Below are 18,395 nucleotides of genomic sequence, written 5' to 3' on the forward strand. Positions count from 1 at the left end.
TAGGGTGAGGGACGGGTCTGGAGCTGCTCCAGTGGGAGGGAGGGGCTGGACAGAAAGAAATAATGGGGGAGGGGTCCCATTGTAGAGGTGCCCCCTACCCCAGATCACCACGGGCGCTGCACAGTCACAGGTACGCAGTCACAGGCACAGACACAACCCGAGAGCACCCCCACCCCACCCCCTGCCCACCCTTGGCTTCCCCTACCCCAGAACGCCCTCCCCACGCCCATACCCACCCCACCCCCATGTTGGGGAACAAAGCAATAAATTACAAGGTCCCTCCCCAGTCCCCTTAGCCCGCTCTTGCTTCATCCTTTCTCCCTCCCAAGATAGTAGCGGAGGGACCCAGGATCTTGGCTGCCCCTGGCGCTTTACTTCCACCCATGGGTAGGTGTAGGGGGGATCCTGATTTCCACTCCTCATGGTCCCTTTCACGGAAAGGGTTTGGGACCCCTCTACCTCCACAGGCAGCAGGGGTCCTGCCCCTCGCTGCCCTTTTCCCCTTTACTGGGCAGTGAGATCAGCATTGAAGGGGTGGGGTCCCGGTATCGGCCCCAAGTCCCAGGGCTACCGCTCCACGTACTAACCCCTCCCTCTGGCGTGGCGTCGCCCCAGGAGCCAGCCTGGGTTTGGGCTCCTGCCGTGGATTGTTGAACGCTGGCAGGACTGGGTCCTTTTCCCGCCCCTAGAGGGCGTGGGCAGGCATGTCCAAGCGCCCTCGAGCCGGTACCGCAGCGGGGACGTCCCTTTCTGCAAACACCGAGCGGGTAGACCCAGAGCAATCCGAGGGTGGAAACAGTGGAGAGGGGGCGTGTTGAGCTGGGGTCTCCATGCCTCATTGGGGAGAGGGAGGTGAGTTTGTGTCTTCTGGGAGGCGTGGGGGCTGTGCCCTCGTGGGGGTAGGAAGTGCTCCCGTGGGGCGGGGTGCGAATTGGAGAGGTGAATGGGTGCATCTGTCCAGCTGTCCACCGGGTGTGGTTGTGCCCGGCCCGCGTGGGGGTGGGGGTGACTCTCCCGCTGTTGGGCAACTATACCAGCGCGACCGGGGCGTCCACACGGCCCACGCTGGCTGCACTGCTCCGGCGGCGGGGGCTGGGCGTGGCAGTAATGCTGGGCGTGGTGGCCGCGCTGGGCGTGGTGGCTGTGCTGCCTCCCTCGCCTGGGCACCCGTGCTGCAGAAGGATGTCCGCACACAGCTGGCTCCCAGCCTGACGGGCGTAGAACAGCGCCGTGCGGCCCTGTGCGTCGCGGGCCGCCACGTCCGCGCCATACTAGAGAGAAAAATCGCTGCGTGACCGCGGATCCCCGAGGGGCCCACACACTCACACCGACGCCCCAAGAGTTCCAAGCCTCCAGGGTTGGGCAGTGGAAGTTCCCACCTCCAGGGTTTCTCTGGGAACATCGGGCTCTACCGCGCCAGGCATATTCTCAGATGGAGTCCTCAAAGACCCTTTACTCTCCCCCCACCCCCATTCACGTACCCACAGCAGCAGTTGCGTGATGACAACGTGCGCGAGCTCGGCCGCCAGGTGTAGTGGAGAGCGGAGCTGTGGGTCCTCTACGCTGGTGTCGAGCGGCCCGTGACGCGCATGGGCCAGAAGCAGGAGAACGGTGGCCACGTCCTGGGCCTGCACAGCGGCCCACAGCTGGCGGCCCAGCGTCTCCTCGGTAGTGCCCAGCGGCGCCAAGAACAGCAGCTGCTCATATTTGGCGCGAATCCATGACTCACGCTCCTCCCTGCAGGATCAGGGAGCAATGGAAAGAACTCTAGAAACCTCTAACTAGAACCTCTGTCCTCCACTCAGGGGACCCTCTCACCCCCTCCCCACCTCTATTCCTTCACACCTACCGCGAAGAGTCCCGTGTAGGTTTGGCGCGGCCCCTAGTGTCGCTTTCCCACACGCTGTTGGCCGTGTCGTTGCCAATAGCCGTCAGCACCAGGGTCAGCTCCCGCGGCCAGTCATCCAAGTCGAGCGAACGAACGCGAGACAGGTGTGTGCCCAGGTTCCGGTGGATGCCAGAACACTCGATACAGATGAGTGCGCCCAGGTTCAAGCTGGCCCACGTGGGGTCTGGGGACGGAATGCGGAGGTCGGTTTCCGGTTGGGCAGCATAAACCAATACCTCAGCATTTACCGACTACAGCGAACCACACTCCCAAGCCTGAGACACCGCTTCCTAGGACCCTCTGCTGCCCCTTTGCACTCACTGGGGGCTCCGCAGTCCACGCAGATAGAGTTTCCTTTGGCGTTCCGGATCGCCTGAATGGCCACAGCTTCACTTTGGCTGTCTGTGCGCAGCTGCAGAGAGAGTTGGGATTAGTATTGACACTTAGAGGGGCTCCCCTCTCTCACCCTCAACCTCCCAAACCATTACCTTGACCTTGCTGCTCTCACAGCACTGCAGACTGGCTAGAATCTGACTCTCGATAGCCTGGACCCAGGAGTCCCTCTCCTCAAAGCTGGCTGCCTCAAAGTGCCACGTCTGACCAGTGCTTGATACGATCAGGAACTCAAAATTTTCCTCTGGGTGTGGGATGGGATGATGGCATAAGGGACAGAGTTCGGGGGAGGGGGGGTTGCCTTCCCCAATCCCTTCCTCCCTGATGTCCATCCCGAGCCCCTGGGAGTGGGGCAGTGGGGGAAGGGGAAGCAGAGGGTGGGGGAGAGCAGGAAGCCCGAGCACATGCAGGGAGAGGCAGGGGTACCCCCACCCCTCTGCACCCCAGCTGAGCGCCCCTCCCGGCACCCGCTTGTTACCTGCTTTATAAATATTTCTTAAACTACCAAAGGATTTTAGTTTCCACATTTTGCGCTTGGCTGGTTTCCCGAAGCGAAGGAGATAGAGATAGAATGGAGAGCAGAACAGAGAGAGACCAAGAAAAGAGAGGCAGATGTAGAGGATGGAGAGAGAGTGACAGAGAGTGCCAGAGACAAAGCAGGACAGACAGATGGGGAGAGAAAGCAGAACTAAAGTCAGTGGCCCCAGAGCAGAGTGGAGCGGAAGCCAAGAGCCATGAGAGTAGGCAGATCTGGAACCCGGGTCTGAACACCCGGCAGAAAGCAGGGGCAGTGGGGACAGTTATCAAGACCAGAGAGGAGCTGGGTCTCTGCAGGAGGAGGGAGGGTCAGGATCTGAGTGAACATGGGAAAAGGGAACAGAAGCTGGGATACAGGCTGGGATGAAAGGGCCCTGGGGCTTAGGAGAAGTTGCATATGCCTGGGGAGGGTCACTGGGAGACAGGAATGGTATTGCTGTGGACAGGTCTGTTGGGGGAACTTAGTGATCACTTAAAGTTATTGGAGCAGGTTTGGGTGGCCAGAGTCCTGGAGTTGGGGAGTCAATAGGGACACTGAGGTCAGAGGCTGAGTCACCAGGGTTGGGAGTGCAGGGGATGGGGTCATAAGTGGAGATGAGGACAGCAACAGGAACTAGAGAGTCATTAGGAGAGGGAGCAAGACTTATGGATGTCATTGAGAACAGGGGCTGGAGACTACTGGGGGAAAGGCACTGGCTGAGGAACAGGGGAAGAATGGGCTGGGAAAAGTCCATCCGTTATCCCACTCAATTATGTGCAGTGGTAATGACAGTCAAGCACTCAGCTCAGGCACTTTTCCTCCTGCTGCAGGAACTAGGCCAGGGATCTGCTGTTGGGGATGAGGGTCCAGTGTGGGAATGGAATGGCCAACCAGAGCCTCACCTTCAGCCTGCACAGCCGAGCCTTCGGTCTTGGATGGTGTTGTCAGTTTTTTTCTCCTCTGCTTCTTCACCATGGGAGAAGGAGGGGGTTCCCGACTCAGGGGGCTCAGGTCTCCAGATGGGGTACAGTCTTAGGGAGGGGGACACAGCTACCTCAGTTGCCCCTCCACAGATTTCCTGATTTCTTTTGGGGTACTGGGAATTAAACCCAGGACCTTAAGGATGCTAATTAAACACTCTACCACTGAGCTACAGCCTCTACCCAGATTTCCTGATTCTTTTCTTTTCTGGTACCAAGGATTGAACCCAGGGGCACTTAACCACTGAGCCACATCTCCAGCTCTTTTTATTTTTTATTTTATGACAGGGTTTTATTAGGTTGCTTACAGCCTCGATAAGTTGCTGAGGCTGACTTAGAATCTGTGATCCTCCTGCCTTAGCCTCTGAGATGCTAGGATTGTAGGCATGTGCCACCACACCCAGCTTCTTCTTTGTTTGTTTGTTTATTTATTTATGTTGGTGGTACAGGGGATTAAACCCAGGGCCTCCCACATGATAGGCAAGTACTCTATCACTTAGTTTATCCCACCCTTCCTAATTTCTTGTAGCCTTCTTCCCTGAATTAGCTTTGGCATCTTGGGGTGTCCTTCCTCAGCTATCTCTCCAGGAGGACTCCCAGGACCATTCCTGGGGAGGTGGGCAGATTTAGAGTCAGATCTGAACTGAGATCCTGGCTGTGCCACTTATTGGCCACTTATTGGCCTTGAGACCTTGAGCAAGTTACTTAATCTTGTTAGCCTCAGTTTCTTCATTACCAAAATGGGGAGAGTAATCTTGACTGGATAAAGTTGTGAGGATCATTTGTCACGATGTTTTATATGTAACATATGTATATATATTTTTTATCTTCAGACATTCTAAATGCTCATGCTGGATAATATTCTCAGTTTGTTTAAGCCTCAGAGCAACCTGGTAAGGTAGAAACTATTATCTCCATTTTACCAATGAGAAAACTGAGGCATGGAGAGGCTGAATAATTTGCCCATGAGGCAAGTCAGGATTTGGGTTCCAGTGGTTTGGCTCTAGAGCCCATGTGTCTTAACCATTATGATAGACACAATATGGCTGAGTTTGGTGAGCAGACCTCCATGTGTTCACTTGTGCATTTATTCCAGCTCCAGGCCTCCAACCCTACTGCACTTCCTATCCCCATCCTACTTGGCTCTGAAAGAAAGTGAATGGAGGGTGCTCCCACTGACCGGTGCTGAGGGCTCGGGCCAAATTCCGATCTGGTTTCAGCAGGTGCCTTGTTGTCTGATCTGGTGGTGGCTGCAGGGAACTGGGGCTAGGGCTGGGGCTGAGCATGGCAGTCGTGGCTTCTGTTGGAAGGGGAAGAGTATAAAACATCAATGAACTTCTATGTCCCTGCACCCTTCCTATGTGTTCCCTCCTGATCACCCACCTTCCCACTTATCCAGGGCCAGGCCCTACTTCCCTCCTCTCCCTCCCATTTATCTATCCTTGGATCCTCTCTTTCCCCTTTGTTATGAGCCCCACTCACCAGGGCCTTCACCCATCTGGACAGTGCTCATGTCCTTGACCAGTCCATTGATGCTGGCTGAGGGACCAAAAGCAGATATGGCCCTTGGAGGCCGCTTGCCTGGGACTTTGACTGTTGTTCGTAGCAAGTCCATCTCCTTGCCATGGGTACTGTGAATGTAATCCTGGAGGGGTATAGAAGTTGAGAGTGCGAGATCCTTGGTGATGCTGAAAAGTAGTTGATAGTACAGGATGGAAAGGGGACCCTAGGCACTGATAGGGCTGGAATGAGCTTCTAAGAGATGAGCCCATCAGACTTGGCCCAGGATTACTTCCTCCAGAAAGCATTGTCTGAGTGTCAGACCAGGGACAGGCCCTTCCTGTGTGTTCTCCCTTTAGACTGCCAGCATGGGTGGATAGGAGGCTCTTAACATGCTTGCTAAACTTAAGAAAATAGAACTAGAGCTTCCCAGAGATTATGTTAGTGCTTGTCAGGTAGAGCTGGAAAGGCATCCAAGGTTGGCCAGTGTGGCCCAGTCTCTGTCACTCACATTAATGCTGGGGTGGTAGAGTAGGAAGCCATTACTGGACAGAGTCACGTATTTCTTCTTCCATTCTTTGTTCAAGGAATTGCCACTTCGCTTTAGTAGGAAGCTCTGGAGTACAGAAAAATGGGTGTGAGAGAAAAGCCAGCTAATACCAACTAACTCCCAGCCTTTCCCCAAATCCTGGACCACTCACTTGTTTGATGGGGATGGCTCGCCCACTCCCTGTTGTCTCTCCCCGACTATCCAAGCTCCTCTTTTCAGAGTCACTACCCCGACGATTCTGGAATGGTTATTGGAATCAGAGGATCGATAGAGGGATACACTGATGGAAGGACAGGAAAGACAAATGAAGAAGGGCCCAACAGAGGGGTCTAAGGACTAGGAAAGATGGGCAAGTAACAGAGGTTAGGAGAATAAGGAGTCAGTATGTCCAATACCGCAAAAAGACTGGTCCTGCGCTTGGCTGCCCGGTGTAAGGACCCAGGAGTGCTCAATCCAGCCACTGCAGCTGCCTCAGCTCGGAGCTCCCGGTGACCGACATTGGGTGAGGATGGAAGGGAAGAAGAGTAGTCGCTAGTGTGGCCCCCGTTACTAGCCTGGGGACATATGGAGAGGTCAGCAGAGCTGAGCTATCTCCTCCCCAAACAAGCTACACTTACATCCAGTTCTGGGGAATTGGAGACATTCCTTGATCTTCTCACTCTTCATTTAATTAATAATAAAAATCTTTACTCGAATTGTTACTGTGCTTTAAGTTTTGCAAAGATTGACCTCACAAGTATCATGCCATACTATTTCTAAATAATCTTGGAAGGCGAGGCAATTTGCTCAAGGACAAATAGTGCTCAAACTTGGTTGATTTCCTCAAGTGCACTTTCTACACATAGTATTCTGTATCTGTCTTCAAATCCCAGTCCCTCCTCTGTTGTCTCTGAAACCCCAACTCACCTGCCCAGCTACAGGGGTGGAAGCAGCTGAGTGACTTGGGGAGCTGGGCAGAGACTTGCAGGCAGCCAGAAGTTGTTGCTGTTTGCGCAAGGTCACCACCTTCTGGGCCACTTGAGGGGAGGGGTTAGAGAGAGGCATGAGCACAGCAGATACCCAAGACCACCCTCCCATGTCCAGCTTTGAGAAATCCCCAGAAGATAACATAGGTCCCAACTTCCTATCACTGTGACCTGTGCCCCCTGCACCCTTGCCAGCTCCTTGAGCCCAGAAAGACCTTATGATATAAAGCAAACCTCCTCTGGCCTCCCTGGTCTCTCCGCCCTTCTACAGAAGCTAATTTCCTGTCATTGGCTGATAAAGAGACCTGGATTCTAGTCCTCTAGAATATCCCAGGCCCTCAGCTCCCTGCTTTCTGCATACACTGGGATAGCCACACTCACCCTCCTGGAAGACTCGATCCACATTGAGTCCATAGGTTGCACAAGTCTCGTAGTAGCTGCAGCGTTTCATTTCTGCACACAGAGCCCTGGCACGAGCATCACCAACCACCCGAGGAGAGGAAGCACTGATCCTGTCTGAGGGAACAGGAAAGAGGCAGGATTGGATGAGGGGCCTCTTCCCCCACTACTCATGATTCTCTTTGTACTCCAGGCTCTCGCTGAGCCCACTGAAGGCAGAGTATCAAAGAACATCTGTACTTGCTCAAATGGAATGGCAGTGTATAAGTTCTGAGTATGGGGCTCAGGTCACGTGTCCAGTTGCAAGTAAGGAGGCTGGGCACAAGCAGTTCGAAAAAATACTCCAGAGGAGAGAGGAGCTTCCTAACCAGGTCTGAAGTGGTTGAGACTCATGAGTGATAATCACCCTGCCCTGGAAATCTATTGAACCATGATCTGAGTGAGAGAGCACCTGGTCGTGTGAACTAGGAAAAGGTTGCATGCCCATCAGCAACAGGTGCAATGCTCACTCTGTAGTGAGAAACCAAGAGGAAAGCAACAGGTGGAGGCCAGCACCTGCAACATAAGCATCCAGACAGAAAGGCTGCCAGGTAGATACAGGTGGATATTGGCAAAACTCTTCCTGTCCTAGTGGAGTCTGAGAGCCTGAGTCACTACTTTGAGAACTAAATTTTCTGCCCTTCTGTTTTCTCTAGGCGCTTTCTCTTTGTATTCAGATAACTTCCTTTGAAAGGTGTCAGCCTGACCCAGCTGGAAAAGGCTTTGTATCTATCCTACTTGAGATTTTCTATGTGCTATGGTGGTGGCATTGGGAAATGGCAGTGTGAGAACACAAGGTAGGTGACATCTCAGGAAAGGAATAGAAATGGCTACTGTGACTGTCTTTTCCACCCTGGCAGTCCCCTTTTCTCTGCTCAGATGTTGGAAAGTTTGTAATGCTTTCATGACTCCCTTATTTGAAGATCAGCCTCCCTCCAGAGGTTTACTGAAATTCAAGTAGCCATTTCTACACCTTACTGAACTCTCACTTGCTTTGGGCAATATCCTAGGGGCATTCTAGGGCCTCCCCTGAAAGCAATATCTCCTCAACACCTCCTTACCTTGTGTCCCCACCAGTGCCAGGGCCAGGCCTCCTCGTCCCTCCCCCCGAAGGGAGCTCAGCTGCCCATGAAGATGGCTCACAGCTTGGAAACTGTTCTCATCCTCCAGGCTGAAGACGAAGATCACAGCGTCTGCCCAGCCTGAGAACTTGCGGGGGTGAGGGGGCAAGTGGAGGGTCATACAGGTCCACTCCTCTCTGGACACTATCCAGAGGGAGATCCAGGAAGCCAGAGCCCTCTCCCTTATTCAGCGCTGTGCCCAACAAGTCTACCCACCCCACTGCTTCCGCCTCTCACCTTGGCATCAGGTGCCCCAGCTTCCTCTCGGATCAGCACCAGATGAGTCTGTCCATCCACCAACATCTCTTTCTTGTACTGCTCACCTGTCCAGAAGAGTTGAAAGGATTAATAGGTCAGAGGTAACCAGGTCATCAAACCTTTCCAGTTCCTTATACCTTAACTACTGTGGCTTCACCCATTCCCCTGGTCTCCATAACTACCTAGACACTGATTTTACTCCTGAATCCACCACCCCAGTCCTTAGCTTACAGTGGCTCCTGAGAACTCACTCTCAGTCTTCTCCAGCACCTGGTAAGAACCAGTCAGGAATCGGTGGATGAGTGATGACTTTCCACTCCTGGCATCGCCCAGTACACCCTGAAGGCAAGGTTTTGGGGCAGAGACAGTGGGAATTAAGAGTCGGGTGGGCAGATGCTTGGGTCTACACATGCAAGAGAATCCCAAGGGACTGGCAGTGTTAAGTCACCCAAGTACATCCTTCAGGTCCTGCACAACCACAAGTTAGGAGAGAACAGTGATGTTGAGCAGTGGCTTAAGTGGGGTAAGAAATAATCCCAAGCTTGAAGTGCATTGTTGAAGAATGTCAGTAGAACAGTACCAGTTCTTTCGTGTTGTTTAGGAAGCATTAGACCTGTGTTTGCATGGCATATCACAGGCCTAGGCACTAGTCGGAAAATAGTACCCAATTCTAGGCAATGGTACAAAGGGAAGATGTTAGAAATGAAAAGAAGCCTGGAAGAGGGCCCTGGACCAAGAGGGGAAAAGAAACAAGAGCATAAAGAATAAAGAAAAAGTTGTGAGGGTGTATCAAGCCCCACAATAATGCAATGAAGGTAGACTCTCAGGAGAACTGGAAAACCATTCCAGGTCCTGTGAGGCAGACCAGGGGCCTGGGTTACCTACCAGACGAAGTTCAGGAATGGAGCGGCTCAAAGTCCATTCCTGGCTATTGACCACAGCCTCTGTAAGGGGAGAGGGGCAGTAAGAGAGGAGGCTGCTGCCCAGGAGGACTCCCAACCCTCAGTCACCCGTCCTCTCTTTGAGGATCCCTTACCACCCCACCCAGGACCCTGCCTGCCTGCCTGCTCTGGAGAGGTGTGTGTAACAGACAGGTCTGAGAGTGGTCCCCAGTCCTCCCATCCTAACTGCTCTCCCCACAGCTGTTGCCGCCGCTCAGTGGTTGCTTAGCAACAGAGCTAGCAAGACAAAAATACTTCAGTTGGCATCTCCCTTAAAGCACATCCCTAAACGTGGGTCCCTGCCCCAGACCGGGAGACCAAGGCTCTCACAGTGGCAACTTCTTCCCTTTGGAAGAATAGAAGAGGGGCTCCTCCCTGACGGAAAGATTCCCACGACAGATCCCTGGGAGGAGGTGCCGGCATATAGAAGGGAGTGGGTCTTCCCCAATCTCCATTTCACAAGAGAGAAACTGAGGTGAGGGCCTTCCCTCCCCCTTTTCAAGGTCAACGGCACAATGGCTCTGACCCCTCCCCACAGGACAAGGACAGAGCTTGGATTTTCCTGGGCTTCCCTCTCCCACAGCCTCACCCGAAACCCCCTCTAAAAGAACTGTGGGGAAAGGATCCACCCCCTGGCCAAGAGAAGCCACAAGCCTGGGAGGGGGAAAGAATGCTCCTTCCTCCCCGTTGGGTCCAGCCCCCGCGCCTGACACTGGCCGGACGTTCCCGGGGCGCCACAGCTGCCGCGGGAACTCTGGGATCCGGAGCCATCTGCTCCCACCCGCTCCGGAGCCAAACCCCGGGGGCCGCCCCCGCTTCCAGACCCGCCTCCCCTCCGGGGAGTGTGAGCGCGTGAGCCGAACTGAGTTCCCCGCTTCTCTCTCCCAGTTAAAATATAATAATAATAAAGAACATCCCTGGGGGGCACTACCTTCCCCTGTACCGCCTCCCAAGTCTCCTGGGGTAAGAATTGTCTTTGCCTCCCCACCCCAACCCCCGGGTCAGCCCGGGGCGGGGGTGGGCAGTGGGGGAAGTGAAGCTTCCTATCCGCGCTCTCACTACACGTTTGAATATTCAGCACGTTCCAGCCCCCGCGCACTTGCGGACCGCCCAGTCCGCCTTTCCTGCAGGGAAAACACCACTAGCCTGCTCTCAACCTGTAAGACCTGTTCCTGGCGAGGAGCTGGCTGCAAGGTCACTGTCATGCCACCTGCCCTAAGTGCTCAGGGGAAACTGAGGTTTCCTCACCCCCTTCACCTTCAACGCCCCTCTGGACAAGGCAAAGCACGTCTCCGTGCTCCCAGAGTTCAGGCAAGGATGAAAATGGGATCTCGACTTCCCTGGTAACAATTTCTTGGTCCCACTGACCAAGGGCATTCCCCCTCCCCGCCCCCAAAGCTCTGAGGCTCTCTGAATCCCTCCGAAATCAAGTCATCACTCAGGGTGCACAGTGTAGCTACTCATCTCGCTCAGGACCTCTTATTTGCCTCAGTCCTTGGCAGAGGCATGAGCCTGGCTCCTCAGTCCACCCAGTGGAAAAGCTTTCCTAGTTTTCTTCTCCCTCTCCCCCAAATGAGCATTCCAGGTGCCCTTCCCTCCCTGTTCTCAGGCACTGACCCCACTCACTAGGGGAGGCGCGGAGCTCTGCACCCAGCAGCTCCCTGGACCCGCTGCCAGAAGACAGGCCCGGGGGTCCTGGAAGGGGCCCTGAGCCAGGTGGCCCCCCTGTGCTCTTGGTGAAGATACCGCTGATAAACTTGAGCATCTTGCGGTCGCGAGTGGATGCTCGGCCCCCCTCCCGGCCCCGTTTCAGCCCCGGAGCTGGAGGCTCCAGAGTGATTGGAGGTGCTGGCCCGAGGGGCTGCGCGGAGGCGGCGGTAACGGCAGAGCCTGGAGCCGGGGTTGCTGGGATGGTTAGAGGAGGAGGAGAGCCGGCAGGCGGTCCTGGGTGCAAGTCACTGTTGTCCAAGGTCTTACTCTTGCCTTTTCGAGGGGACAGCTTCCCTCGGACTCCAGCCCCAGCCCCGACCCCACCAGAGGTCGCGGCTGCAGCGCCCCCTCCCCCGCCGGCAGCAGCAGCCGCAGCGGCAGAAGCTCCAGTCCCGGCGCTGCTCTTTGGCCCCTTGACCCTGGGCTTGCCTTCGCTTTCGGGCCATGACAGGCGGCTACCCGCGCCCTTGCCCCCGCCGGCTTTGGCTCCACTCGTGGTCACGGTCTTGCAAGGCTTGGGAGCCGGTGGAGGAGGCGCCACCTTGAGCCTCCGGCTGCCTGTGCCAGGATGCGGGGAGGACGAACCGGGGACGCCGCCGACTGGCCGGCCTTCGGGTTCCGGGCCCCCCCAGCTCGGGCTGCTGAGTAGAGGGCGTCGGGAGGAGGTGGGGGCGCCCCCGGGTTTAGGGTCGGGGCTTAGTCCCCCGGAGAGCGGGGGTCCCGGAGGGGCCGCCCAGAGGGAGAGTCGGCGGCCGGGAGCGGGGGAGACCGGGCGAGCCGGACTGGCCGGAGCCGGGGACAAGGCTGGGGGCTCCGCACCCCCCGCTCCCGCGCTGCTAGTGCTGATCCACAGCGCATCCTGTCGGTGGAAGAGACGCTCGTGCCGCTTCTTGCCCGGATCCTCCGCGCCTCGGGGGCTGCCAGGATCCCCGGTTTCGGAGCCTCTAGCCCCAGGGGCGCTGGCCGCGACTGCGGACGGAGAAGGCGGCGGCGGAGGTACGGACTCGAGCTTGACCAGGGTCAGCGAGATGAGGTAGGTCGTTGTCCGGCGCTGAAGCGCGCCCGCGCCCCGGCTCATGGGGCCCGAAGACCCCCGAGCTGGGGAGGGGAGGGGACTCCCCCGGACTGCCTCAGGGGGGCCCGGCCATGGGGCCGCCCTGCTCGCTGCCCCCAGCCCCCGGACCCCGCTGAGCCCCCAGTCCGGCTCCGCTGTCGCCGCCGCCTCCTCCGCCTCCGCTTGCGCCCCCCTCCCATCACATGGGGCTCCCCCTCCCCATGCTCCCCGCCCTGCGCCCCCACCCCCTTAGAGCCCCGGGACCTTGGTGCTGCTCCGGGGAGGCGCGCCGGACCGTGCACCCCGGCCTGGGTGGGGGCGCTGAGATGGGCGGAGGAGGGCGGGGAGGACAGTAGTGGGGGCAAATGAGGGAGTGGGAGGAAAAGGGGGCAGAAAGGGGGACCCGAGGCTAGGAGAGAACCAGCGGGGGAGGCAGGAGAAGGGAATGGGGACTTAAGGGCCAGGGGCCAGGGATGTGGTGGGAGAGGGGTCTTGAGGAGGGTGGAAAGCTAGTGGGGCTTGCGGTGCGGGGGATTCGCAGGGGCGCGGGGAGGATGCTGGGGATGGAGATGTAGGAGGCGGCGGAGGAGGAAGGAGGGAACAGGAGGGGGTGGGAACCCACGGGTCTGGGGTCTGGGAGGGGAGGGGCGTGAGATCCCGGCGAAGAGTCCGGGGGCCTTGCCCGGGCTCGGCTCGGTCCGGATGCGCGCTGTGTCCGGGCGCTCCCCTCACATTGAGGAGGAGGCGGCCCCCGGCCCCCCTACCCCATCTCCCCCCCACCTCTCTAGCAGCACCGCTGTCTGCGAGGGCGGCACAAAATCCAGGACTGGATTTCCCTCCCAAATCCTGGGCTGGATTTCCTGGAACTTGGACTCATACCCAACAACCTAGCCCCCTCCTCTAGAACACCGAGGTTGGCGAGCAAGACTGAGGGGTGTAGCACTTAGGGACAAGGGTAAAAATAAACTTATTGAATGGGCAGGCTCCAGGATCATAGCAGACGCGGGGTCGCTGCCAATTCTGGGGAAGCTGAAGTGGGAAAGTGGGGAGTCCTGAAATTCCTTTCCCAGGACCCTCCCAGAGGTCCTAGAGGCTTTTCCTTTCTCATCACCCAGCTCCCTCTCCCACCTACACCCCCAAATTTAATTATTTGATGGGTTCCAACTTGAGTTGATGGCCCCAAAGTGAACTTGGAAAGTGTTCCCCAGAGATGGGGACAAACATGGGACTTAGCAGGGCAGGAAAGGGGGTGTGTGTGTCAGTATAGTGGAGAGATCTGAGGACTCAGGAGCCTGAGCTGCCCGGTGAGTCAAAGGCCCCAGCTCAAGGTGAAAAGAGAAGAAATACATCTAGATCTGACAGCCCCCCCTAATACCAAAATGCATCCAGTTTCCATAGCAACCGCAGTTCCAAGAGTGCCTCAGAAACCATGGGGATGAGCAGAGAGGAGGGATCAGTGTGTAGAGTAGGTGGGGGACCAGACAGGGTATGCTGGGTTAGTGAAGGTACTACCCTCACCCCTGGTTACCCACCTGTTGGGTACTTTGCTCCTAGAATATAAATACTCCTTAGTTGAGGCAGCAAGAGCTGGCCTCTTTTGGGTTTCCATACAGTCTCCTGAGGTTTATGGGGCAGGGCTCTTTCAGAAGGTTAAAGAGGAAGTAGGCAAAGCAAACTGGACACCATTTATTGTGTCCCCGACCCTTCTAGAAGCCTTGGAGTTCAAGGGTCTCTGTCCTCCAGCCCCTGAGAGAAACATGAGTAGTTAGGCCTATGGGGAAGATAGGCTAAGACCCCAGGAGTGGCAGAAGTGGGCTGGGAGGGAGGTCGTCTCCCTGCAGCCTTTTGGAGACCCCTCCTAGGGATCTGGAGAGTCTGAGCGGTCCCTTAATTTGGCATCCCACCCTCCTGACGCAGAGACTATATTAAGTGCTGCCGTGGGCGGCTCTTGGAGGCAGGAGCCCAAGGCATACTTGGTCTGGTGGGGGGTGAGGGTGGGGGCGCTGAACCAGGATGCCAGGAGCCTTTGCTCTCCAAGAGGCCTGTCCCTCCCAGGTCCTGTCCTGGAGGTCAGCAGCTTCTTCCCCACACCCTATAGAACAATGATGCCACCATCCCCATTTCAGGAGACCCTTCACTGATGTATTTTGAAGGAGAAGGTGAAGGACAATTCTTGGTTCTGCCTTTATTGTCCTTCGTTTGATGGCCTATTTTCCTTGAGGATTCAATAGAAACAGAATCCTGACTCAGGGAAGGAGTAGAACAAATCACTTATGTAGAATATAGTTTTGGGCTAGGGGTGTAGCTCAGTAGTACAGCAATTGCCTAACATGCTTGAGGCCCTGGGTTCTATCTCCCGAGTCACACACACACACACACAAGCGGAGTATCAGCCTCTGCCCTCCTTACTCTCTCTTTTTCCAGATCTAAAGGGAACCGCTTTACCTGGTCTAAATCACTCTCCTCCTTTTTTTTTTTTTTTTTTTTTTTTTTTGAAATTTTCATTGTATGTGCCCCTACCCCTCAGTGCTGAGGACCAAACCCAGAGCCTGTGTATGCTAGGTTACTGAACTATAGCATCAGAGTCCCCCTTTTTAAAATGGGGCCTTAGAGTTCTTTCCTAGGAGGCCCCATGTGCCACTCCCCTGAGGTCTACCTTTCCAAACACAAAGGCTGTCTGGAAAAAAGTCAGGTGTAGTTCCTGTCAAAAGGTGTGGGACAGGAGCTGAGAGGAGCACTAGCCTCAGAAGGACAATGGAAAGAGGGAGACATACTGTCCTACTAGGAACCCAAACCAACCATTCCTTCCCCATTCTCTGGTGGCCTGCCTCATCAGAGAGGTCTGGAAGAAGCTATCCATGATGGAAAGAATGGCCTCTTGAGTCCCTAAGCAAGCAGCTAAGAATGGAGAGGACTGGCTAGGTGTGGTGCCACAAGCCTACAATCCCAGGGACTCAGGAGACTGAGGCAGGAGGATCAAAAGTTAAAGGGCAAGCCTCAGCAAATTAAGGAGGCCCTAAGAAACTTAGCAAGACCCTGTCTCAAATATTAAAAAGGAATGAGGATGTAGTTCAGTGGTAGAATGCTTGCCTAGCATATGAGAGATCCTGGTTTCAATCTCCCCAGTTTTGGGGGCGGGGGAAGGAGGAGGAGTAGGAGGAAGAAGAAAGAATGAGAGAACTGAAGTGACTGGGAGAGATCAGGATATGATGGAGGATGTGTTTCTACCAGATACCCTTCATGAGCTAGGAAGCCTGCCTTTGTTTTTTGCTACCTCCGAGGTGAATAAGATGAGAACAAGCTGGAAGTAACATCCAGTTCCACCAGTTCCTTAGTGGTGGGGCCTTATGGATGGAGAGATGCTGCTCCTGCCAGGGCCCCACCACAGGATTGAAGGCTGGGGTGGGCAGGAGGATGTGGCGGATGGTGTTGCCATGGCAGCACTTCCTCCCTGTGTTGTCATCACTTGCTCTAATGGCACTAAGGAGGTAGAGCGGAAGGTGTGTGGGGGGAAGACAGGAACAGGAACATGAGGAGGAGAGGGGACCAAGGAGAGTCCTCCTAGGGACCCTCTCTGTACTTTAGCTGTGCCGAGCATGGTGTTTAAGTGTGCCTGGAAGCTGGAAATTCTCTGAGTGGTATATATCAGTGTGAGTGTGTGTGTGTGTGCGTGTGTGTGTGTGTGTCTGTCTGTCTGTCTGTCTACAGCTGGAGAACAAAAGGTCATTGATCCTCAGTGGGTCCTGGGAATGAACACAATATTCAGTCCCAGAACCTCTTGCCCTAACTGCTTCCTGTTCTGAACTCCCCAGGCAGGGAACACATCTACTAGGGATCTGTCACAGCTCGTTTTCCCCATACTTCCCCATGCTTCTCCATTGCCAAAAAGGTCAGGTCAACAGTGACCTGTATTTTGTTCTCTTGGGAGAAGATCAGAGTTAGGGAAAAGGAAGAATGATACCTCCTGTGTCTTTTTCCATCCTCCCCAAATATATTCTTCTCTAGAGTCCTAGCTCTGTCTTGGGGACTAGGAAGTAGCTGATGGAGAAACGATACATGATACAGCTAGCTCTTCTATGCCATTGCTGGTTCTCAAAACGTCCAAGTTGGGGGACTGATACTTCTCTTACCTCGTATGTTGTCAAGTGAAGCCTGGATGCTGTCCCGAAGATCAGGGTCACCCACTCTCTCTGCCAGCTTCCTGAGGTGGCTTAGAGCCTGCTTGGCCACCTCATGTCGTCTTACTTCTGCTCTCACTGTGGCTATAGCCAGTTGCCTCTGGGCATGCATGTTGCCCAGACCTGTCTTGCCAGATTAACAGCAACCTATGACCCTGAAGCCCATGACTCCGTAGCCCCCAAACCTCAGAAGGCCCCTTCTGCTGTGCCCCAGAACTCCCCGCCCCTGCCTGCCCTTCCGTCTGTCGGCCTCACTTCCTGACTGGTGAGTTTCAAACCCACAGCCTGAGACAGCACTACCTCCTGCACCTCCCACTCCCTCTAGCGTTGGTCCATCAGCCCTGCCAGCCAGTCCCTGGTATGACTTCCCAGTCAGGTAAATGGAGAACCTTAACAAGCGTCCCAGAGCCTCCTGTGGGAGGTGGCTAATTAAGATGGGTGTTGGTTGTGGGAAAATGTGGCCAGCCAGATCTTGGGTACAAATCCAAAGTTGGGGATCTGCAAACTTGTGTTGTCTCAAACTCACACAGGAATACATACACACATAGTCTATTACTCATAGCCCTGAATTCCAGTGTACAGTTGTACTTACCACTCTCTACACATTTCAATGAGCCCTGAAGAATAATACCTTGTAATGCATCCCTGTAGTTATGGGGAGAATGAGTTATAAAGAAGGAAAGTAACCTATAACCAGATAAAACTATCATGCTGTGTGTTCAATTACTTTCATAATAATTAACATGTATATAACATTTAATAGCTTACAATACACTTTCATATACATTATCTTCATAACAGCCATAAAGGGTAGGATTATTTATCCTTTTTATACAGAAAAGGAAACTGAGGCTCAGAGAGTCCAGTAACAGGTGGCACAAAGATATGGATCTATGTCTTCTGATTACAATTTTAATAGCCTTTTCAATACACACACACACACAAAAAAAAACAAAAAACAAAAAACAAAAAACAAGATGCTTGCCAGTTTCCCTTCTCCCTAATATTGCTGGGCCCTTAATTTAGAATCTGTAAGAGAAGAGGGTAGATAAGGAATTGAGGGAGAAATGGATGGAAGTGCAGGGTAGGATAAAGGGTAAAAGTTGGTAGGTAGTGTGATCTAATTACTTTATTTCAAGATTTGAACTTCTCTGGCCCTGCCAAATTTCTCTTCTGTATACACACACACACACACACACACACACACACACACATTTAGCGGGGGTGGGGGAATGGGAGGGTGGAACGTAATTAGACATTGAACCCAGGGTTGCTTAACAATTGAACCACATCCCCAGCCCTATTTATTTTTTAAGACAGGGTCTTGATAAGTTGCTTAGGGCCTCACTAAATTGCTGAGGCTGGCCTTGAAACTGTGATCCTCCTGCCTCAGTCTCCTGAGTCTCTGGGATTACAGGCCTGTGCCATTACATCCAGTTCTACTGCATATCTTGATAGCAATTTATGAATGACTAAAGATTATAGCTCTGTGAATTATTTGCATAGTTGAAAAAAAGGGAATTGAGGTTGGAATTATCCACTGGAATCTGTAAAATGGTAATATCTAATATGGAGTGTTACTATGTGCCAGGTACTGTTCTAGGCATTTTACATATGTTAACTCATTTAATCCTCACAACAGAATTTTTTAGAGGTGTGTTGTTAAAGTAAGTGTATCGTTATGTTTTACAGATGATGAAACAGGGAGAGTGTAAGTACCTAACCAAAGGTTAGTAAGTAGCAAAGTTGGAACCCATGCAGTCTGACTCAGTGAGACTATATTGCTTAGGCAACATAGAATCTAAATACACACAAATCATCCCACTAAGACTGCTCCTTTCTCCTGGGGCAGAAAGGGGTTATGCCTTTCCCCACCCCCATGAAAAGGAACGTGTGTAGGCG

At 54.1% G+C, this 18,395-nt stretch overlaps 1 protein-coding gene across 8 annotated transcripts; it reads right to left on the minus strand.

The window, feature by feature from the left end:
• Positions 1-242: 242 nt before the first annotated feature.
• Agap2 (ArfGAP with GTPase domain, ankyrin repeat and PH domain 2) lies at positions 243-16,689 on the minus strand. Of its 8 annotated transcripts, XM_047548527.1 has the most exons (20): positions 11,691-13,067; positions 11,169-11,534; positions 9,496-9,554; positions 8,862-8,949; positions 8,590-8,675; positions 8,293-8,440; positions 7,175-7,309; positions 6,735-6,844; positions 6,224-6,382; positions 5,980-6,066; positions 5,790-5,894; positions 5,261-5,423; positions 4,959-5,078; positions 3,701-3,829; positions 2,760-2,819; positions 2,377-2,525; positions 2,210-2,300; positions 1,850-2,072; positions 1,482-1,737; positions 243-1,271 (listed from the first exon to the last, which is right to left on the minus strand). In XM_047548527.1, the coding sequence occupies exons 1-20, from the start codon at positions 12,337-12,339 to the stop codon at positions 1,029-1,031; spliced, it is 3,426 nt and encodes a 1,141-aa protein (XP_047404483.1). In that variant the 5' UTR covers positions 12,340-13,067; the 3' UTR covers positions 243-1,028. The 8 variants fall into 8 exon arrangements, with proteins under 8 accessions (XP_047404483.1, XP_047404485.1, XP_047404478.1 ...); XM_047548529.1 differs by lacking the exons at positions 11,169-11,534; positions 11,691-13,067 and adding an exon at positions 16,446-16,689; XM_047548522.1 differs by having other exon boundaries at positions 11,169-13,068.
• Between the last annotated feature and the right edge of the window lie 1,706 nt (positions 16,690-18,395).

The sequence above is a fragment of the Sciurus carolinensis genome, chromosome 4 (genome assembly GCF_902686445.1).
Source record: "Sciurus carolinensis chromosome 4, mSciCar1.2, whole genome shotgun sequence".
Classification (NCBI taxonomy): Eukaryota; Metazoa; Chordata; class Mammalia; order Rodentia; family Sciuridae; genus Sciurus; species Sciurus carolinensis.

Coding starts and splice junctions, on each gene's coding strand:
- Agap2 (XM_047548522.1), bottom strand. CDS start 12,339: ATGAGCCGGGGCGCGGGCGCGCTTCAGCGCCGGACAACGACCTACCTC. Junction 5,079..5,260: donor CCAGATGGGTGAAGGCCCTG/GTGAGTGGGGCT, acceptor CCCTTCCAACAG/AAGCCACGACTGCCATGCTC. Junction 3,830..4,958: donor GGCCCGAGCCCTCAGCACCG/GTCAGTGGGAGC, acceptor CCCCTCCCTAAG/ACTGTACCCCATCTGGAGAC.